Below are 22,323 nucleotides of genomic sequence, written 5' to 3' on the forward strand. Positions count from 1 at the left end.
CTTGGGGTTGAGGCTGGCACCAGCGTCTGCTGTTACAAGAGACACAAGGGCCCTGGGTGGCAGATTGGCGGTCCCTTCCCCGAGCTGGCCCTTGTCCTGGTGCCAGGGCTGCAGGAGTGACAGCCTGGCTTTTCACGAACTGGTGCCGTGGGGACAGCTGAGCAGAGTCCCAGCCCTGCCCCTGAGGAGCACGCAGATGGGAACTGTGCCAAGGGGACCAGCTTGGAGGTTAGGGAGTGCCCCGATGGAGGTGCTGATGTGATTAGGATACACGGTTGACTCTCTGTGCAGTCGAAAAACCCAAGCAGAGCTCATAGTCAGCGCTTCTCTTTGGTGCCAGGTTCAACCAACTGTGCGTCGTGTGGTGCCGTGAGACCTACTCACTGGAAAAAACACATGCGTGCAGCTGGACCCGCACAGTTGAGGGGGCAGAGAGGGCCTCACTGGGGAGACGGGGAGGGGAGGCAGGAAAGGACCTCAGAGATGATGGGTGGGGTCCTTCAGACGCTGCCACCTGGGCCTCAAGTGCAGTCCCCTGCTCAGCTGCAGCTGGGGACCCGTGGCCTGCTGTGAGCTCCTTGGCCTCTGCCACTTTCTGGGGCCCTGAAGGGGGGTGGCGAAGGGCTCACCAGGAAGGGATGGCCCACTCTGGAAGGTTCAGGGTTGGGCTGGCTGAGGAAGGGGTGCCGTTTATGGAGCTGGGGAAGCGTTAGAGCCTTAGTGTGAGCTAGTGGTCCTCAGAAATTTCAGCTTTCTCTTGCATGGAGGGGAACGTGTTATCGCTAATAGTGAGGGGCCCCTGGGCCTCTGTATCCAGGCTTGGGGGGCTGGACTGCAGGCGGAGGAGCCTGGTCAGAGTCCGTGAGTGCAGGTGAGGCTCGTCCTCATCCTCAGCATCTGCCCTGCTCCTGATACTGGGTTCAAGGAGGGGAAGGTGGGTACGTCTCTCCTGAGCCCCGGAGTGGCGTCTGCGAGGGGCACAGTTCTGTTGCTGATGCCCCCGTCCCGCTTCACACCAGGGCGGTGCGGTCTCCTCGTGTTTTGTCAGAGATGCGTCTGTGGCCTGGGTTGGGTTCCCTGCAGGTTTAGCAGATCTGGGGGCAGGGGGTGTGCTTGGACGCGGGCTTCCCAGCATTTCTCCTGGAAGGGAACAGACGATCCCGATGCTTCAGTGAGCCAGGTGGGCCCCTGTCCTGTGCGTGCCTGCCAGCCGGGTAAGCAGGCGTCTAACCGTGGGGCCTGTCTGAGTCCCTGTCCATCGGGGAGATGGGCTCATAGAGTGGACGTGAGAAGCGTGAAACTGACCCTGACCTGGAGGAGACTAGAGGCCCTTGAGGGCACAGGACTGCTTCTATGGGTGGCCACTAGGGGGCAATGATTAGGCTCCCGGCAGCCCTTGGGGTCCCGGCTGAGGACCAGGACACGGGCATCCTTCCTGGGTCTCAGTTTCCTCAACTGTGGGTGGGGCAGGGGCCCCAGGGCCAGGGTCTGGGCCTCAGCAGTGGAGCCTCCCTCGGGTGGAATTACCATGCTCTCTTGGTGCCAATCCGGCCCCAGCTCCACCAGGCCTCCCAGCAGGGCCTTGGCCTGCCAGTGACGCCCTTGGCTGACGCCCACGGCCGCTGAGCAGCTGCTCCCGCTGTTTCTTCCAGCCCCTGTGTGGGAGCTGCCCCGTGGCTCACCCCACCCTTCCCTGGCTGAGTCTGGAGACAAAGCTCAGCTGGGGCCATGAGTGCTGGGGATACAACTGGCCGACCTGTGCAGGGGGGTGCAGACCCAGACGCCTGGAGGCTGCCAGCCGGCAGAGCGCCACAGGGCCCTGGCACCCGGGTCACCTGCTCCAGCCTCCTCCACCGTGAGGTGGGTGCCAGCTGGGGCGCCCCCAGAAGGCAGGCTGCCCAGTGGTTCCAAGCCACGCGGCCTCACCATTCCTTCACAACAGTGGTTCTTAAGTGGGCATTGGGCCACATCTGGAGGCAGTTTGGGTTGTCACAGTGGGGGTCACAGTTGGTGGAGGCCGGGGATGGTGTGAAATGCCCTCCAGTGCACAGGGCAGCCCCTGCCCAGGAGCAGGTAGCCCCGGACATCAGCGGTACCATGGTCGAGGCCCCTGTTCCTGAGGTCACCGATCCTGTCGGGTCAGCTCCTGAGCTGGCCCAGCCCTGCTCTGTCTCCCCAGTCCCTGTCCCTTCCCCTGCCCTGCAGGCCCTGCACCTTGGCAGCCCTCTCCCTGCCCCAGCTCGTGTGTGCAGACCTCATCCTGTCTGTGGCTTGGGTGCCCTGGGCCCCAAGCATGATCTCAGGAGGTGGTTTGGGGGTTTTATTTTTACTCTAGCTCCCCCCGGACCACCAGAGGCCTCTCCCCACCTCCCGACGGGGCCTCCACCCTCCCGCAGCTCGTCCCCGCGGCTCCTGTTCTAGCCCTGGGCTCCCCCTGAGGTGGGGCGCAGAGGGAGGGCCCGTGCTGTGTGATGTGGTTCTGGCCTGTGGTCTGCGCTTAGCCCGTAGCAGTGCCTAGGGCTTGGGTTCAGCCAGAGGAGGGCCCCAGCGAGGGCTTGAGCCGATGGGGGTGGTCTTGGGCACTGACTGGGGATCTGCCTTTTGGACCCAGTGTGGAGGCACCTCGGTGAGCTCAGCCGCCGCCCCTTGTCCCTGTGCTCTTCCATGCCTGGGGCACGGCCAGTGTCTCCTGGCCTGGGCGTTCCTGCCCACATAGTGGGCCAAAGAGGGAGCCAGGCCGGGCTCAAGCCCTGCGGGAGGATGTGAGGCTGGACGCTGGGCCCTGGGAGGGGCTGGCTGGGGCCCTGCCCCAGTCAGACACGCACATACGTGTGCGCCCCCAAACTGCATGCAAATAGCTGTGCTCCCCGCCGTCTGAGGAGCCTGCAGGCTGGCGAGGGCGATGGAGGGCCTCGGCGTGGGCAGAGGTTGGCCTCACTCCCCTGGCCTGGCCATGGCCCGCTGAACTTGCCTGGAAGGATGCTGGAACCTGGGGGGACAGAGGAGGCAGGGAACATTCCTCTCCGGGTCTGAATTTTGGAAAAAGCCGCTGAAGGGCTCTTGAGCTGCAGCCCCAGGATGGGGCAGAGGAGTCCAGACCTGGGTCTGGAGTTAGCCTGAGGGTGGGGGCCAGGGGGCGACAGCCCCTGCTCCCTGTCGGATTCTGTCTAGTGCTGTCCTCAGCCTCACAGGGCACTGCTGGACCATTTTTGGATGAGCGGACTGAGCCGTGGCATTGGGTCCCTCACCTGACCTGCGGGTCACACGTCAGCCGAGCAGCAGGGCTGGGGCTCGAGTTCACCCCAGCTGAGACTGCCACCTCCCAAATTGGAGTTCTCTGTGTGGGGTGTGGGCGGCCTCTGTATTTTGAGGATCCTTCCCGGCTGAGTAGGGAGGGAAGCACCGCAGACTCAGGTGGGGCAGCACCAGGCCGGCAGCCCCCTTGCTTCAGCTGTGCAGCGGCGGGGCTCTCAGGGCCCCTGAGGCCAAGAGGAGGGACGGCCTCAACCTGCAGGCGGGTGGGAGTTGTGACACCTCCGTGGGAGCCTCTGAGCCGTGGCCAAGACTCACGATCGGGGTGAGCCAGGTCGCCGGCATTCATCGTGCCCGTGTTGTGTGGAGTGTAGATTGACCCAGTGAATTTGGGAGCACAGGACAGGGGTGACTGCCCCGTGACCTGGCACCCCACACCCTCACCACCCCAGTGTAGGTGATCTGAGGTGCAGGGGAGGACACTGATTCAGCCTGGAGTCCTGCCGAGTGGACCTGGCCCCCAGAGGATAGACCCCCAGAGGCCACCAAGACTGGGGGTCTATCCTGGAGTCCCCAAGGCCTTGGAACACCAAAGCCCTCATGTGAACAGGGTGGGTGGGTCACCCCCAGGTCCTCTGGGGCTCAGACCTGAGCTTCCCTGTGAATCCGGGCAAGGGTACCCTCTCCCCGTCACGAGGAGCCTGTTCGCTTTGCTTATTCCTGTTGGTTTTGTTACTTTGTATTTACAGTTGAATTTTTGTTTGTTGATTTGCCGGCCAGTTAGGATTGTACGTGGCTCAGTGTGGGGTTGTCAGCTCCTGCCTCACCTCACCTCACCCACCCCGAGCCTGCGCCAGGGCAGCGGCTTCAGCTCCTCTGCTGGCCTCGGCCTCCTCCCGGTGTAGTCTACCACAGTTTAAATGGCCCCACAGCTCAGCAAGCTTGTGTCTCCTTTCTCATTCAGCTCTTTATCCTCCAGTCTTGTTTTTTCTTCTGCACGTTTTTCTATGTATCACTAACTCAGCTCCAAACTTGCTGGCGGAATTTAAAAACTCACTTCCGTCCAGCTCCTCAAGTGACTTGTTCAGGTGGAGCCGCCCTCCTGGCGCCCTGTCTGGGCCGCCCTGGGCCCTTGATGGTACCAGCAGGGTCTCCCTGGGATACCCTTGGCCTCATCAGCTGGAGCCTCTGTTTCTGGAATGCCGTGTTTTCCTGCCGTGTGGTTTACTTCCTTGTTTTCACAGAGTACATCCTAGAATGGCTTTCTGAGAAAAGGTGCATCAGAGATAGATTGTAGAATAAGAATTATGTTTTTAAACTATTAGTAATTGACATGTTTGAGTGATTCTTTCCACCACAGGCATTGTGCTAGGTTCTTCACAGGACTTACCTCACAACAAATCTATAATGAACCTTGTTTGATAAGGGAGGACCCTTAGGTACAGAGATGAACTTGCCCACATGGCTGCGAAGCCATGATTCAGCTCTATTTGACTCCAAAACTTAATTTTTTAAAAAATAAATTTGTTTATTTACGTTTGGCTGCATTGGGTCTTAGTTGTTGTGTGCGGGCTTTCTCTAGTTGCGGAAAGCGGGGGCTACTCTTCGTTGTGTGTGGGCTTCTCATTGTGGTGGCTTCTCTTGTTGCGGAGCACAGGCTCTAGGCACGCGGGCCTCAGTAATTGTAGCGTGCGGGCTCAGTAGTGGTGGCTCATGGGCTCAGTAGTTGTGGCTCACGGGCTCTAGAGCGCAGGCTCAGTAGTTGTGGCACATGGGCCTAGCTGCTCCACGGCATGTGGGATCTTCCCAGACCAGGGCTCGAACCTGTGTCCCCTGTCGTGGCACTACATTTTGTTTTCCTCGTGGGTGTCATGTGCTGCCCCTCCTCACTGCCCCTCCTCTGACTCGGTGGCCTGTGAGTTGGGGGACGTGAGTGTCTGTTCACGTGGAGACACTGTCACTGCTTTTCCTTCCCTGTGAGTTTTTGTTTTCCCTGGAATCAGTAATTGTGTTGTTTTTTTTTCTTTCTTTTCAGTTGCTTTAGTTTTCTGTACCCTCATCACAATTTCAACACCAACTTCTCAGCCCAACTCCCAGAAACAGCTGAGGTTCATTCATCTCAGAGTGAAGTCTCTTCCTGGATTTCTCACCTGTCCAGCTGGCTGTTTGCCCATCACATCTAGGCCCAGCTTTCACCCTGGGGATTCTCTCAGACTCTCTGCTCCCCTGATCCCTCATCTTCCCTTTTCCTTCCCTTTTTTTTTTCTTCATTTTTTACTTTTTTTTCCTTTTTTCCTTACCTTACTTTGAAAGAGCACATCTTCCAGTCTCCTGCGGAAAGAAACACAAGAGAAAATTTTGAAACCTTGCAAATCTGCGGACATCTTTATTGGGTCCTGTTTCTTGGTTCACAGTTTGGCTGGATATGGAATTCTAGGTTGGAAATTATTTCCTATAAAACCCCATAGGTGTCACTCTGTTGTCTTCTGGTTCCCAGTGTTGCTCTTGAGAAAATTGAACCCAATTTGAGTCCAGAGCCTTTGTGATTTTCTCTCTCGAAGCTCCTCTTTTCCTTCACTGGTGGAGACACTCCCAGTGACATATATACTTTGGTGTGGATCTGTTTTCGCCCCCACAGGAGCCCATTTCAATCTGGAAACTCCTAACCTTCTGGGATTCAGTTTGGGGACGTTTTCTCGAACCGTTTTGTTATCATTTCTTCCACTCTGTTTCTTCTCTTTTTATGAAACGCCTGTTGTTTGGATGACTTTCTCTTCTATATTTTATCTCGTTGGCATATTCAACATTTTCTTCTAATCCATTTAATGAATTTCTTTCATTTCTGTTACCTTCTTAATTTCTAAGAGACTTGATTTTTGGGTGTTTTTAGTGGTGCCCTGTTTATGTTTCATGGGTGTGGTGGCATCTCCTTGTGGGGATGTTAATGCTACATATTTTCTCTGCCCCCCACGGCCAATTCTAGTTTCTGTTTCTGCCAAGTGCGTTCCTCTGTTGCCTTTGGCCTCTGTTTCCCACATCATTGGGCTTCCTCTGGTGGCACTTGGCTGTGTGCTTATGTTTGAGAGTGAGGTCTACCAACCAAGACCCCCAGAAGTGGCTCTAAGTGCCCTCCCCCACTTCTGGTGGGAGCCAGGACTCTTTGGAGACATGGCTAGTTCCTGGTAAGGTTGCCAACTTCAGCAAATAAAAATACAGGCCCCTAGTTAAATTTGAATTTCAGATAAGCAACAAATAATTTCTCAGTATGTCCTGTGCGATGTTTACCTGGAAACCCTAACGCCAGACCTGTGGCAGGAAGTGCATGAGAACCTGCCGTGTCTCTTCATGTCAGAGGCCACGGGAGGCGCCAGGAGGGTGCAAAGGGCTTCACTGGCCAAAGATGGGACAATATGAGGGCTGAGGCACACGAAGCATGTTGAGACCCGTCCACTGGGCAGCCATGGAGGATACAGAGGCCCAAGTCCCTGGGTCTCGGCTGAGATTCTATTAGGTTCTTGGGCCGTATGACTGGGCACATTCTCTGAGCATTTTAGTATAACTTCCTGGCTTCCTGGAAACCAAAATAATGTATATTGATTATAAAGCTCCCATGCTGATGGCTTAAATAGACTAATGCATGCTTTCGTAGATTTAAAATAGAGAACGTTAGATTTCCAGAAAGAAAAAAGGAATTGAACTTCTAATGCTTTAAAAAAAAAAGTCATTTTCTTGCAGAATCCACAGCTAAAAAATTAACCTGGGACAATTGTTCATCGTTGGATAACAAGCAGAGAGGTGTGAATTCTGGCAGAGAGCAAATATTGCCAAGGAGACTATGTCATATAAACGTTAATATTGTTTAAATGTTGGGCTGGAAAATGTAGAGTTTAACAACTAGTATTAGAAAAAGTCCAGGTAATTTTTTTTTTTAAAGACTCAATTTTATTTATTTATTTTTGGTTGCATCGGGTCTTCGTTGCTGCACGCGGGCTTTCTAGTTTCTATTTGCGGTGAGCGGGGGCTACTCTTTGTTGAGGTGCGTGGGTTTCTCATTGCGGTGGCTTTGCTGCGGATCGTGGGCTCTAGGCACGTGAGCTCTAGAGCGCACGCTCAGTAGTTGTGGCTCACGGGCTTAGTTGCTCCATGGTATGTGGGATCTTCCCAGGGCCAGGGCTTGAACCCATGTCCCCTGCATTGGCAGGCAGGTTCTTAACCACTGCGCCACCAGGGAAGCCCCCATCATTCACTTTTTAGCACTTCCTTCCTTTTCGGCACTCCAGGCTTATCTCGTGTTCCCTCCCGCACCCTAAGACCCGCCATTTCTCCAAGGAGCCCGGGTTCCTTGTGTGGGAAATGGTCTTAGAAACCATTTTGATCTGGAGCTGGGTGTGCTCACTGCTGCTGGGCCTTCTCAGATGACAGAGCCGACCACGCATCCACACACCTAAAACCGCTGCCACAGGCGTCCACCTTTATTTGTGTTGTGCCACGACGGGACACAGGTTCGAGCTGTGAACTCATGTTCACAGCAGTGTCTCCAACTGTGATCCTGACCTCGCGGGTCATTCCAGCCCCTCTCTTGCTTTTCCATAACCTGGTCCACGTCCCCTGCGGCAGTATCAGAGCTGATAAACCCCAGCCGGTGGGAAACACTCGTGTCAGCTCCAGCACGGTGCTGCGCGCAGGCCCCTCTGCCTTCAGTCACAGGCTCTGCTGACTCCCGAGGCCCTCAGGTTGGTACTTCACACCCCTTCAGTGGTGTTGCCCCGTTTGTGAGTCAGTCAGGTTTCTTGGCTACATTCTGATTACCTGACCACCTAAATGAGTTGTTTAGACTTTTCACACATTAAGATTCCCTCTTTGTGCCATGCAGTTCATTGGATTTTGATAAACGCATAGTGCCGTGAATCCCCCTACTGGGGGATCATACAGAACAGTTTCGTTGCTCTGAAAGATCCCCTGTGCACCACCTCTTCATCCCTGCCCCCGGGTTGTGGTTTTAAGGTGCTTGTTACGCAGCAGATACCTGGGGCGTTTCTGAAGATAGTGAAATTCACAGAGAGCGATTACAGAAATAGTGTGTTACTATCTAAAAAGCGCCCTTCTTTGTCCAAATTACGTCTAATTTGTATGGTGAGGTTAAAACATACGCTGTGTGATATATACAGTTACGTAATCTAAAGCTCTCCGTTTAAATTTGTCAATAACAGTATAAATATTTGTGTACTTATAATAAACATTCATAGAGAGGTATATCAATATCGTTAAGTGGAGGAAGCGTATATATTATATAATAAAGAGAAAAAGAGTTGTCTTTTACATGCACAGCATATTCTAAACAAAAAGCAAAGCTGTTGTTTCCTCTGCTGGGTCAGGGAGTGCATTTCTGTCCCCCAGGCTTATCCCCATTTGGGCCCTTCTCCCCTCAGGTTCCCACCACGACTTGACTCTGTTTGACCAGATGGTCCTTGTTTCTAAGATGGCGAACGCTGCCAGTAATCATTCAGTGCTGTGCTCGTTTTAGATGCTGTCACCCGGATTGGTTAAAACTCTAGCCAACGTGATCATCATGTCTTGTGTGTGGTCAACAGTGACGATGTGCCTGCCCAAAATCCAGGCCTGAGATCCAGACTTGGAAAAACTGGCAATGTGTCTTAAACCTCACCTGTCTTTGGGGTTCCCCCAGACCGCCAGTGGCAACACAAAGGCCTCCTCCCTTGGATAAAATGAAGAGCAGTGCAGACAATGGAACATATTTATCACTACTGTATCTAACCACCTCTTCGCAAGTTTGGAAGCCCCCCTGTTTACGAAGCCCGTAATATGGGAAAGTCAGACCATTTATACACAAAAGGAATGTTGTTCTGACTGTGTTGGAGCAACTTTGCGATCTCGCGTTGGTGGGAAGCTGCCACGTTCGCGTGTGCGGCGAGGATGGCTCTGATTGCTGTGTTGTGAGGCCCTCCCCGCCAGTACCTGCAGGTCGGAAGGCTCTATGAGGTAAACACACTCTCGTGACTGAATCCTGGGGAAGTACGTGACACCTTAAAAGAGATTCCGCTCTCTGGCCTTTGGACATGCTGTGCAGCCGGGTGGCAGTGGTGGCCTCCCGGGGGCCGTCTCCGGGGTCCCTGACTGTTGACGCGACAGGAAACAGCCTCACTAGACAGGCCGACACTTGCCACACTGTCCCCAGGGGCCAGGTCAGGGCCGGGGGCCCCTGTGCACCAGAAGCAGATGACCCGGAACTTGCAGTCCGGCCCGAGTCCACAGGACAGGCAGAGGAGTTGGACGTGTCTCGCTGAGGTGGTGTGGGCATGAGACAGCACAGGCTGTAATGGAGTGTCTGTAAATGTATCTCATTCAACTGGCCCTCAGAGTTCAGGACAAAATACCACAAGAAACTCTTAATACAGATGTGAAGCCAGTGATTCTTCAGATAAACTGAAAATTCTGTAGGAAGTGATAGAAGGGAACCACTCAGGACGGTACCCGAGGGGTGGCCCTGGGTCCAGTCGGGACCAGGAAGCTCGGGGAGTCTGGTGGTAGGTTCACCCCCACTCCTCCCACCCCCCTAACCCCGACAGCAGAGGAGTCCTTGGGCTGGCAGGCTGGGCGGGCAGGGGAGGTGGGAGCCCTCCAGGCTGCAGGGCCGAGGGGCGTTGGTGGCCATGCCAAGGGCCGCAGGGAGGCCAGGTCAAGGCTTCGGGGTGGCTGAGGGACTGTGTTGCAGGCAGGACACCACGGACCACCCTCCCTCCCTCCCGTGGCTTCCCCCACACCCTCTGTGGGGAGCTCGAGCCCCTCTTCATAAAGCAGAGCTGCTGAAGGGAGCCTCGCTGTCACCAGAACCCGTGGTGAAGGGGCTCCCTTGCTGGAAGCATCGCATTTAAAGGTAAATCTCCTTGGTGAGGCGCCAGGGACCCTGGGCGCCCGTCCACGTGGAAGCAGCGCTCGCGGCCCCCAGGAAGCCAGCCTGGTGGCTGCTCTAAGCTTGTCAGCCCTGGCCTTCCCAAGGCGCCAGCAACCAGCTGGACCTGGGGACTCTGTAACTTTGTTAACTGCCGCAGTGAGAGGCACCACGGGTGAAATCTGCTAGGAGTCAGGTCTGTGGTCCTTGATTCCTGGCTGCAAAACTGATGAATCGATAAGGGCGGTAAGGAAACACTTCTGGCGTGATGGGAGAGAATATACAATGGCCAACCTCGGAGCCTGAGGTCATGGTTCGAGTCTATGACCCATACAATCCGGCCGGCGTCCCTGCACCTTCACGAACAGAACGAGCCAAACGGGATGCAGGCAGGCGTCAGAGGCGCTGCGGGCTCGGTTCGGGCCACCGCAGGCACGCGAGGCACACAAACCTTTTGGTTTCCCAGCGCATATAAAAGTTATGTTTAAAGTGTAGGCTATTAAGTGTGCCATAGCATTATGTCTAAAAAACGTACATGCCTTAATTTTTTAAAAAATTTGTTTATTTTTGGCTGCGTTGGGTCTTCGTTGCTGCGTGTGGGCTTTCTCTAGTTGCGGCAAGTGGGGGCTACTCTTCGTTGCGGTGCACGGGCTTCTCATTGCGGTGGCTTCTCTTGTTGCAGAGTTCAGGCTCTAGGCGCGCGGGCTTCAACAGTTGTGGCACGCAGGCTCAGTAGTTGTGGCGCACGGGCTTAGTTGCTCCACGGCATGTGGGATCTTCCCAGACCAGGGATCGAACCCGTGTCCCCTGCGTTGGCAGGTGGATTCTTAACCACTGCACTACCAGGGAAGTCCCATATATATTTTTTTAAATTTTACATGCCTTAATTTAACACTACTTTGTCTCTAAGAAATGCTAACCATCATCTGAGGCTTCAGCGAGTCAGAATTTTTTGCTGGTGGAAGGTTTGAAATAATGTGAGAACTACCAAAGTGTGACACAGACATGAAGTGAGCAAACGCTGTTGGGAAAATGGCACTGATAGACTTGCCTGACAGAGGGTCACCCCAAAACTTCAGTTTGTAAAAAGGGCACAGTCTGCGAAGTGCAGTACAATGAGGGGTGCCTGAACCCTGTTAATGCCACGCAGGAAACCACTGATGTGGGTTTGACCACGACCGCTAAAATCCTTGATCTTGGCTCCCTGACATTTTCTCAAGATAAAAGGGTTGGCTGGCCCATGAAATAATGGATCTATATTTCCAGATTTTCTCGTCTGTATTTTCAAATCAGTGTCTCAGTGGATTGATGATCTCCCAGCCTCTGTCTGACCTGTGGTCTCCACCGGAAGGAGAAGAGAGCCTCCACGGGACACCCGGCTCTTCGGACATGGGGCCTGCAGAGCCCCTGCCTCACGGGGTGAGCCCCAGCACCGGGCAGGCCACCAGGTCCCCAGAAGAAGGACCAACACACTCACAAGTAACCTGGTGCTTGTACGAGACCTGGTCAGAATGAGCATAAAAGCAGCGTGAGGGGGACATGGCGAGTGCCGTGGCCTGTGACACGGCCCCACGCTCTGGCCTCACCTTGTCTGATGATGGGTCAGCGCAGCTCCCAAGGACACCCCAGGGACCCTGCTGCTCAGCGACCTGCCCACAAGCCAGTCCCTAACAAGACACCATCCCTGAGACCTGTGCTTTTGTCCTTTTAAGTCCTGCCCCTGCTTTGCTCAGGGAGACAGTCGTATTTGTCTCCTGTTACTGCATCAAAAATCAACGCGAATTCAGCAGCTTCCCTCGGCATGTTCGTTACCGCACGGCTGCGTGGGGCACGCGTCTGGGTGTGAGTTTGCTGGGAGCTTGGCCCAGGGTCTCACCAGGGGAAACCTGTGTCGGCAGGGCTGTGTCCTCACCTGGGGTCCTCTTCCAGGCTAATCTGGTGGGTGGCATAATCCGTTCCTTGCGGTTGTAGGACTGAGATCCATTTTCTTCTTGCGGGGGTCGGGGGGTGGGGGGTGGCTGGGGCCTCAGGGTTTTGCACTTGGGTCAACCCCATGGGCCCTTTCACAGCCCAGCAGGCAGAGAAGCTGAGGCTTTTTGTCCGGCTGAGATGCATACTCTGCCTCAGGGAGCAACTTGCAGTCACGTCTGTCACGTGGGTGCGAAGGGCTATCCCGCCAAGGTTGGTCACACTCTGGGGGAGGAAACGGGCTGGGTGCCCTGGGGAGCATCTCAGAACTCTGTCCATTTCCCTGATGTGTTCGTGTAAATCCTGACAGGTCTAAACTAACCATCTTGGCGTTTCCTGCATCATCAGACCACATCTCTCCCGCATGTAAACCCCCTTAGGCCTCATCGTACTTCACGTGAGAGCCCAGCACGCTCTCCCCTACCCGGCAGGCAGCTTCCTGGGCCCCAGCCTAGCTATTCACTTGTGGGTGTGGGTCCCCGAGGGGCTGTCCTGTTTGGTCTGGCTGAGGGAGCCCCTTACCTGCGTTAATCTCGCCATGTTTAAAATGCCCTCATTCATCAGCAGCTGGGTCTGCAGGCTGTCTGCCCTCTAACAGCTACAAGAGGGCAGGAGCTTGGCAGCCGGTGCGGTGCTGAGTCCCAGTGCCTGGCACACAGTAGGTGCGCAGCGTTTGCTGAATGACAGCATGTGTGAACACGTGTCTGTGTGTCTGCTTGTGCCTCTGAGTGCCTGTGGTTTCTCCTCCCAGTGATCCTGGCTGCCTGGAATGTCCGGGTCCCCAGGATTGGAGCCAGAGTCTGAGTCTGTCTCAGTGGGGCTCGCTGGCTGACCCGCCTTGTCTGGCCTGGACTCCTAGGAGGGGGATGTGGGTCCAGGGCTCTGGTCTGGCTGGGGCTGGGCTGGAGCTCAGGAGGACCATGGTGATGTTGCAGCCGTTTAGTTCCGGTCTGTTCTCTCCTGGGCCTCTGTTCTCATCTGCGGCTATTTCCTGCCAAGGACTGGGGAGGTGGGCTCAAGCAGAGAGAACAGGATGGGGCAGGGAGGACGGGTTTGTAGCCTTCCCCTGCCCTGTCCATCCTTGCCCAGTGGTGCCAGGAGTGTGCTTCCTCCTTCAGACTTCTGTACTGGGGCTGAGCCGAGGGCTGGATCTGCGTTGCCAGGAATCCACCGACCTCCACGCAGGGCTGAGAGAGGGAGGGCTCTGCAGGGAGTTAGGGTGTGGCCCGGGTGCTTCCAGGCTCCTAGCTCAGCGCTGGGAGCTGACCCTGCTCCCCTTCCAGACTGAGGGGCCGGACCTGGGCCGTCTCTGCCTCCCTCCAGCCCTGCCTGGACATCTTCCCTCTATGGAGGAGAGACAGCCTGGCAGCCAGAGGCAGGAACAGAGGCCTGAGATGGAGCAATAGAGCGGTCGAGGCCGATGGAGAGAGACAGACAAGGGCGGGGGCGCAGAGGAGGGAGGAGGGCTGGGAAGGAGGCCACCAGTGCTAATATAAACCAGTTAGAAAAACAGGAGGAGAGGCCAGGCCTCAAGGCCAGCCAGGCAGGGCTTGTTTATCCAGAATGAAAGGCCCTTGAGGAGCTGGGGGTGGGGTGCGGAGACAAGTCCTGATTCCAGTTTGGAAAGGGGGCTCCGCCTCCCAGGGTCTGGATCCTGCTGAGGAAATGGGTCCGTTAGGTTGGGGGTGGGGCGTCCTCACAGCCCTGTGTCCTCCCAGTGGGTCCTACCTGTTGTCAGCCCTCATTCCCTCTTGCTGCAGTAGCAGCAGCCTCCTCCCCTTGCCCGGAGCCCAAGAGTCTGGCTGGGCTGGGCTCCTTGCTTGTCTGAGGACTTGGGGACCAGGGCAGCGTTCAAGAGAGACTCCAGCCCACCAGGGCCTGGGCCTGTGACCATAATTCAGTCCAAATGGGCAGTCCAAAAATGCACCGTGGGTTTTTGTGGTAGTTTGGTGGATTTTTTTTCTTTTCTTTTTTTTTGAGGTTTGCTTAACTAGAAAGAGTGGGTTTGATACACAGTGCATGCTCTGTTATTTCACATTTGTTTACGTGACTTTGTAAGTTTTCCCAGAGCTTCAAATTTGTGCCTTCTGTTGGGAAGGCTCCCATACCCCACTTCATTTCCTCCCCTCTGGGAGGGGTGGGGGGTGATCCTGGGAGCACCGTACCCGGGTCTGGGTGGTGTTTCTGCTCTTGATGGTGGGCAGATGGGGTGGGGGCACCAGGACAGGGGGTCACCCGGCTCCCCGCTCAGCTCTCAGGGGCCTCACCCCTCATCCCCCTGGCTGGCTGAAGATGACTGATGAACAGCAGTGCCCATCATGCTCTCCGGAAGGGCCCCCCCTACCTCCCTAGGGCCCGTGCGACTCTTATCCCCACCTCACAGTTGAGGAAACGCAGCCCCCAGAGGCGAAGGGTCACCACAGGGCCAACGGGAAGACCTGGTGGTCTGGCAGCCTGGGGTCCTTGGGGTCAGACCCAGGATGCCTTTCTGCTCTCCTGCAGTGGGGGGATGCCTTGGCCAGTGTTCACTTACAGAGATGCTGGTGAGGAGATACTCCCCCCAGAACCCCAGACCTGCAGTGGCCCCAGAAGGGCTCTGTATGTATGTCACAGACACCCACGAGGCATCTGGGGCCATACCCTCAGGCCCCCCTGCCCCTTCTGGGCTGGGCTACTGCCACCTTCTCCAGGACCCAAGCCAGAGTGACTCCCCTCACCCTTGGGAACACAGTGGCCAAGGCCTGACACCTCCCACCAGGCCGGCCAAGGACCAAGGACCCGGGGAAGGCGGGGAGGCCAAGGGGCCGGGCAGGAGCGGAGGGGGCGGTCTGCTCTGATGTCACAGCGGGTGCTGGGGAGGGGAGGGGGAGGGGAGGGGGCCGGGCTGTTTTTCTGGAGAGTTAGAGCCTGAGTGAGACAAAGCGCCGGCGGGCCAGGCGGGCCAGGCAGGCGCCATGGAGCTGCGGGCCCGGGTCCTGCTCTGGAAACTTGTGCTTCTGCAGAGTGAGTTCGGGTGTGGGGGCGGGGTCGGGGGGCGGGAGCCGCTGGTGGGTCTGAGCCCGAGCCCAGGGTTGGGGGGGGGGTGCCTCAGCTGGGAAGGGGTGGGTCTGGGGGCCTCAGAGGGAGCTGCTCACCACGAGAAGGCCCCCAGGACATGGAGGTGGTGAGGCCTCACGTCAGGTCCCACAGAACTTCCCCTCACTGGACGCTGGAGACGGGCCGGGCAGGGAGGGAGGCCAAGGCGGGGGCTCCTCCTGGGCTCCCTGGCGCCCCCCGACTTCTCTGGGACGCCCCTCAGGCCTGTGCTTCTCCGTTGTCAGGAGGGGAGTGGGTGGGGGACTGAGGGGGGCTCGCAGGGTCTGCTCCCAGGCCCCGGAGCTCACCCCCCCCACACCCCACCCCTGCCGGGCTGGCCTGCTGACCCGGCACATTCCTCCATCCGGCTGGGCACCGGGCCACATCTCTGGAGCAGGAATTTGGCGTGTGGGGTGGCAGATGGTGGGGTCACTCCCCACTTCCAGCCTTCTCGTGCTTCAGACCTCTGCCCTTCGGGAAGGCCGAGGGGGCTCCTGGGTGGGGCGCCAGCCGTCTGAGGACCCTGGAGGGCGGGCTTGTGAGGCATGGCCCCCGGGCAGGTGCCACTCCGGATATGCACGTGCAGAAGCCCCGCAAACCAGCCCAAGGTGTCAGGCGCTGGTACTCTTGTGGCCTTGCTGCAGTGATGTTTAGGGTGGCCACCATTCCTGAATGTGGCGCTTGGTGACAGGCACACATACAGAGCTGGCCTGGCCCCACCACTCACCTGCAGCCTGGGCAGATGGCCATGAGGATTAAGCGGGGGCCTGGGAGAGGTGGGGGGGAAGGAGACCCCCGCCTCTGCCCTCCCGGCTTCTCTGGATTTACCTCCACCTGTTAAGAGGGTGTCACTAGCACCCACCTCAGCAAGGACTACCGAAGCGGCCCAGGGAGCCAAGTGGGGGCCGGTTCGGGTGGGTGACCCCTCCACAGTATGACTCTTGCTTCCTCTCCTTCCAGGCTCTTCTGTCCTTCTGTCCTCAGGTTAGTGACCACCCTCCCCTGGGAACCCTTGCTAGCCCCATCCTGTATCTGTCCCCTTGGGTCTCACCCCTCCCGCGGTCACTTCCCCTCTCCACCAGGGCCAGCCGGGCCCGCGACCCCCGGCAGCTCCGTGGTGTCCGAGTCTGCAGTGAGCTGGGCAGCCGGCGCCCGGGCGGTGCTGCGCTGTCAGAGCCCGCGCATGGTGTGGACGCAAGACCGGCTGCACGACCGCCAGCGCGTGGTCCACTGGGACCTCAGCGGCGGCCCGGCCGGCGGCTCCGCGCGCCGACTCGTGGACATGTACTCGGCGGGCGAGCAGCGCGTGTACGAGCCGCGCGACAGCGGCCGCCTGCTGCTGACCCCCACCGCCTTCCAGGACGGCAACTTCTCGCTGCTCATCCGCGGTACGGCCCGAGGGACCAAGAGGGGGCGGGGCTGCGGGGGCGCGGGCGGGGGCGCGGGCGAGGCCGCGGAGCTCATTGCTGGGTTCCCCCGGTGCGTAGCGGTGGAGGACACAGACGAGGGGCTGTACACCTGTAACCTGCACCACCATTACTGCCACCTCTACGAGAGCCTGGCCGTGCGCCTCGAGGTCACCGACGACCGTGAGTGTGTCCCACTCCCGGCCTGTGCTCTCCCACCCCTGACCCCACCCCCCGCCCCGCTCCCTCCGGGCACCCTCCCGGCCCGGGGTCCCTGACCGGCCTCGCTCCCCCAGCCCGGGCCGCCGGCGCGCACTGGGACGGCGAGAAGGAGGTGCTGGCGGTGGAGCGCGGCGCGCCCGCGTTGCTGACGTGCGTGAACCGCGCGCACGTGTGGACCGACCGGCACCTGGAGGAGGCGCAGCAGGTGGTGCACTGGGACCGGCAACCGCCCGGGGTGCCGCACGACCGCGCGGACCGCCTGCTCGACCTGTACGCGTCGGGCGAGCGCCGCGCCTACGGGCCGCCCTTCCTGCGGGAGCGCGTGGCGGTGGGGGCGGACGCCTTTGCGCGCGGTGACTTCTCGCTGCGCATCGACCCGCTGGAGCCGGCAGACGAGGGCACCTACTCCTGCCACCTGCACCACCACTACTGCGGCCTGCACGAGCGCCGCGTCTTCCACCTGAAGGTCACCGAGCCCGCCGCCCGGCCGCCCCCGCGGGACTCGCCGGGCAACGGTTCCAGCCACAGCGGCGCGCCCGGCCCAGGTGCAGGAGGCACGTCTGTGGCCCCCTCCGGCCCCAAATCAGGGACTCCAGCGTTGCGGGGGGAGGGCCCCGCGGGCTGAGGCCGGCCCGGGTAGGCGCGCTGCGTGCTCCCTGACACGGTCCCCGCCCGGCCCCCGCAGACCCCACGCTGACGCGCGGCCGCAGCGTCATCAACGTCATCGTCCCCGAGGGCCGGGCCCACTTCTTCCAGCAGCTGGGCTACGTGCTGGCCACGCTGCTGCTCTTCATTCTGCTGCTCATCACGGTCATCCTGGCCACCCGACAGCGCCGCCGCGGAGGTGAGCGGGGGGGGGGGGGGGGGGGGGGGGTGGACTCGCGACGCCGGGGCTGAGGCCAGCACTGGGAAGCCTTTCCCGGCCGGAGGCGGGACTTGGGGCGCAGTGGTCCGAGCAGAGGGCCCCATGAGCCTCGTTGCCTGGGCTGCGAGGGTTCCTGTGGGCTGGGGGGGGGGGGGACGCTGGGGAAGGGGGAGGTTGCTCCCAACACGACTCTCCCTCCCCAGGCTACGAATACTCCGACAAGAAGTCCAAGTCCAAGGGGTGAGTGCCCCTTCCGGCTGTCCCGGGGACCAGGCAGACCTGCCCACCGCTCTAACCTCCCACCACCCTCCCGCTTCCAGGAAGGACGTGAACATGGTGGAGTTTGCTGTGGCTGCCGGCGACCAGCCTCTTTACAGGAGGGAGGACATCCGACTAGGTGAGGGAGACCAAAGGGACAGACTGTGGCTCCCAGGCCTGGGGTGAGGGAGGCACGTCTCTGAGACCTCACCCTGCTCTCTCCCTGCATCAGGTTACAAAAACAACCTCCTGAAGGAGAGGGTTGAGCTGTCCCACAGCCCCCTGCCCGCCAAGAGCATCGACTTGGACAAAGGTGAGCTGAGGTGCGGGGGGAGACCCCTGCCCATCTCAGAGCTGGGCTGTATCCCTTGCCACCCACTCAGAGCCCCAAGGCACCAGCCAGCCCTGCGGGCAGGAGTCCCCTGCCGCCTCAGTGCCCCCGAAGTCCCTGGGCAGCCCTGATGGTAGTCTGCCCTGTTTCCCCCGCAGCAGAGGGGCAGAGGGCAGACACCCGCCTGTCCCCTTGGCTTCCAGAGTTCAGGAAGGAGTATTGCAAATAAGGCGACCCCGGGCTCCTGGCTGGGCCAGCAGCTCTGCCAGCTCTTGTCTGTCCACCTCGGAAGACTCTTCCTGACCCCCATGCAGCTCACCTGGCCCCCCTTCCAGCGGCTGGTCCCGCTGTCCTGGAACTTGGCCTGGACTGGTGCAGGGTGAGGCTGCCTCCAGACCCCTCTTGGGGGCCACCTGATCCTCATTTGCGATCGTGGGCTCCTTAGGACTCTGCCGGCACTGCAGCCGGGCCCCTTCCGCAGCCCTCGGCCGGTGCTCTTCCCTCCTCGCATGGCCACGACCCCGCTGATGTTCACCAGTCTCTCAGGCTCTCCTGGCCTCTGCCCACTGGGGGCTGGGAGCCCCACCTCTGCAGGGAGAGGGCCGTGAGGGGGCTCAGTGGGGATCCTTGGAGCTGGGGTCAGCCTCAGGCCTGGCACTCCCACCCCTTCCTTGCCCTGTCCTTAGGGGAGCTGCCTGCCAGCTCCCCTCGACGGCACCCCGAGTTTCGCTGCCAGGCTGTCTTGGGCTCTTCATGGTAACCCGAGGACCGCGCACTCCAGGCCCGGGGCTAGTGTCCCTCTGCGCTGCCTCCGGCCTCCTGGGGCCTCCTCTCTGCTTCCCACCCTGCTTCAGCCCTGTTTCCAGCAAGCTGCCTTGACAGTCACTAGGCTCCATGTGACTTCCGAGCCTGACTCCCTTCCCTCGGCCCCTCCTTGGGCTGGAGTCCAGGCTGAGGCCTCATTGGACTGCGTTTTGGCTGAGGACGGGGGGCGGGGGGGGGGCGGTGAGGATGGTCTTAGAGTGGCTGGTGCTGCCACTCCTGACACCCCACATTTGCTCATCCTGGGGAATCGCTATCATCTCAATAAAGACCACATCTGATTTTAGACTTGGCCCCAGCTGTGCCTCTACAGCTCCCGTCCATCTCCCCGGGGGGCAGAGTCTGGCCCTTGGGGACCCCCAAGTGTTCTCCTTCATCTGGAGTCCTACTGTCATCACCCATTCCTCTGGGTGGGAAGTCTGGCTCTGGGTGTCCTGAGAAGGGCAGCGTCGGAGCTGATTGTGTGCACTTGCTCCTGGCTGTGAAGCAGTTTCAGATCCTCTTCCAAGGGCTTACTGGACGCGAGGACAGAGGGCAGACTGTATCAGTTCAGTCCTCTGAGAAGAGAAGCAGATGCCAGGATGGGCTCAATGAGTGAGGAAAAAGGGGGAGGAAGCAGGTAGCGGGAGCTAGCGGGAGCGCCCTCAGAGGGGTGCCAGCAGGACAGGAGGGGGAGGGAAGGGAGCCGTGGTAGGAAGAAGCCTGTTTCTCCAACCCTGACCCCATCCTCCAAGGCCCTCAGGGACAGCAGGGGGCAGGAGGGGCGACTGTCACCCTAAGTTGGAAAACCCAGAGCGATGGGCTGAGATCATGACCTTCCGAATGAGGAAGCACGAGCCACCCACACGGGGTGGGGGGGGTGGCCCACAGGGGGCTCCCTCTGCATCCGAGCTCGTACCTGGAGGAGGTGAAAACCCCGGGGTCATTTTGATGAAGGCCCAGTTTCAAGCCCTCACACAAAGAGTCACGAAATGTGTTCCTTACAGATCCTGGGGGGGAGGGGGGTGTCTGTGTGCTGGGTGTGTGTGTGTGTGTGCACGCTGGGTGGGTGTGTGTGCGCGCTGGGCGTGTGTGTGTGTGCTGGGTGTGTGTGTGCGCGCGCGCGCTGGGTGGGGGTGTGTGTGCTAGGTGTGTGTGTGTGCGCTGGGTGTGTGTGTGCGCACGCTAGGTGGGGGTGTGTGTGCTAGGTGTGTGTGTGTGCGCTGGGTGTGTGTGTGTTCACGCATGCGCGCTGGGTGGGGTGTGTATGTGTGTGTGCGTGTGCTGGGTGTGTGTGTGTGCTAGGTGTGTGTGCGTGTGCGCTGGGTGTGTGTGTGTGCGCGTGCACGCACTGGGTGGCGGTGTGTGTGCTCAGGGAGCCAGGGGAAGGGCAGTCCTCCATCCAGGTCACCAGTGACCAGGAGATGGCCAGCAGGGTAGCAAGCACCTAGAACTTGTAAGGTGGTTGCAGCAGCAGTCACTGACTTTCATGGGCTCAGCTCTGAGTGGTTATTTTAAAAGGTGCCCAGGAAAAGCAAGGCAGGAACTTGGGGTGGGAGTCCTGAGTGTTGGTCCTCATCTGAATGTCCAGGCTCTGGGTGTAAGCAGGACAGTCATACAGTGAAACACCTGGGCAACTCAAAATAGCTGCTCTCTCGTCACACCCCCACAAGGACCCCACAGTGGCAACAGGAGGGAGGCTGGGGCATGGAGCTGTGACTCCCCCCAGCCCAGTGACCCCCGGCCCCAGTGGCCCCATGCCACTGGACAAGGCCCTTCCTGTCAGGACTCAGGTTCTGGCCACAGACTCAGGCCCCTTGCAGGGCCCCAGCCCGACCACATGAGCATCAGTCCCGGGATTGGCTTCTGGCTACCAGCCTCTGTCCTGTGGCTTGGGCTGAGGGGCAGGAGTGCAGCTGAGGCATCAGAGCCCCTGCATCTGTGTGACTGGCAGCCATTTGTGCCTGGCCTGGGGGATCTGGTCCCCCGGTGAGCTCTCAGGGTCTTCCTCCCTAACCCTGAGCACCCAGAAGAGAGCCATGGCGGACCCTTCCTCTAAGGCAGTCCTGCCTGGGGAAACTGAGCCCCGAGGGGAGAAGGCCCAGGCTTCGCTGAGTGGGTGCCCATCTCACAGAGCCCAGGGGAGTGGAGGTCAGGACCCCTGCCTAGGCTAACCTGGGGGTGGTCCCCGGCCTGGACTCAGGGACTTATGGCCAAACTCTAGCTTCTCCAGTCAGTGATGGACTAATGAGGTCTCCTCTTGTGCTGGCCCACTGCGTGAGGATGGTCGTGACCCGACAGATGGGAGAGTCTCAGCTCCAGCCAGCTTCAAGGCGGGGCGCTGGGGACGGGCCTCAGAGCAGCATGTGCCGCCCACCGGCATAACTCTCAGGCCGCATCCTAGGGCCTCTCCCTTCTCACTCTTGCCAGCGTGGGCCTCCTTCTAGTGGCCTCAAGTTTTCCTCCTTGGGTGGGGGGTAGGGAGAGCCGCTCTCCCCATTGGGCTGGACCCTTCACAGCCGGAGGGGCGCTGCTCCGCATCTCCCTTGACCCCAGGCAGGAGGACCCCAGGCAGGTTCGATGGAGAGCGGCCGGGAAAAGAATCCCTACACCTGCTGCCAGAAGCACCGTGCCCCTGCGTGCGCACACCTGCCCGCGCTGACCCCGCCGTCGCCTGAGCATCACATACACGTGCTCACACTTGCATTCCCTCGTCCACGGGGGCACCGGCATTCCCTTGGCCCGTGTTTCTCGGAGGCCCCGTGTGACCCGGTAGAGGGCGCGCCAGCTCGGAGCTGGCGCGGGGGCGCAATGTGACCGACTGTCCTCGGCTCCGGCCCGGACACAATTCTGTTTCCCGCGGTTCCCCCGCACCCCGCCGATGTGACCACGGCGCCTCCGGACTCTTAAGAGGAGGAGGACCGGAGCCTGGCCGCGCGGAACCCCTCCGAGGGCTCCAGGCCGGGTGCAGAGCTTCCTGAGGGCCCCCACCCACCTCCTCCCCGCGGGGCGCGCCCCGGCCGCCCAAGGGCCGAGAGCCGGGAGCCGAGGGCTGCCGGCCTGTGCACGCGGCGGCCGCTGGACGCGCGCGCCACGGCTTCCCGGCCTGGACGCAGGCAGGGACGCCCCGCCCTCGCCGCGCCCGCGCGTGCGCAGCCCCGCCCCTTGCCGCGGGCAGCCCGGTGACGTCAGGCCCGCCGCTCTCTGGCGCCCCCCACGGCCGCGCGCAGCAGGG

General features: G+C 59.6%; 1 protein-coding gene and 1 long non-coding RNA gene across 8 annotated transcripts; one reads left to right on the forward strand and one right to left on the reverse strand.

Moving 5' to 3' along the window:
• The first annotated feature begins 82 nt into the window (after nt 1–82).
• MXRA8 (matrix remodeling associated 8) lies at nt 83–19,395 on the forward strand. Of its 7 annotated transcripts, XM_049698979.1 has the most exons (12): nt 83–12,004; nt 12,232–12,343; nt 12,441–15,133; nt 16,166–16,189; nt 16,288–16,593; nt 16,693–16,794; nt 16,908–17,387; nt 17,519–17,677; nt 17,902–17,938; nt 18,019–18,095; nt 18,189–18,269; nt 18,446–19,395. In XM_049698979.1, the coding sequence occupies exons 3-12, from the start codon at nt 15,085–15,087 to the stop codon at nt 18,514–18,516; spliced, it is 1,386 nt and encodes a 461-aa protein (XP_049554936.1). In that variant the 5' UTR covers nt 83–12,004; nt 12,232–12,343; nt 12,441–15,084; the 3' UTR covers nt 18,517–19,395. The 7 variants fall into 7 exon arrangements, with proteins under 7 accessions (XP_049554936.1, XP_049554929.1, XP_049554934.1 ...); XM_049698972.1 differs by having other exon boundaries at nt 83–12,343; XM_049698977.1 differs by having other exon boundaries at nt 12,232–15,133.
• On the reverse strand, nt 19,274–22,318 carry LOC125961384 (uncharacterized). The gene is made up of 2 exons (XR_007472057.1): nt 21,264–22,318; nt 19,274–19,666 (listed from the first exon to the last, which is right to left on the reverse strand). It is a non-coding gene; the product is annotated as an uncharacterized LOC125961384 (long non-coding RNA).
• Nucleotides 22,319–22,323: the final 5 nt, after the last annotated feature.

The sequence above is a fragment of the Orcinus orca genome, chromosome 1 (assembly GCF_937001465.1).
Source record: "Orcinus orca chromosome 1, mOrcOrc1.1, whole genome shotgun sequence".
Lineage (NCBI taxonomy): Eukaryota > Metazoa > Chordata > Mammalia > Artiodactyla > Delphinidae > Orcinus > Orcinus orca.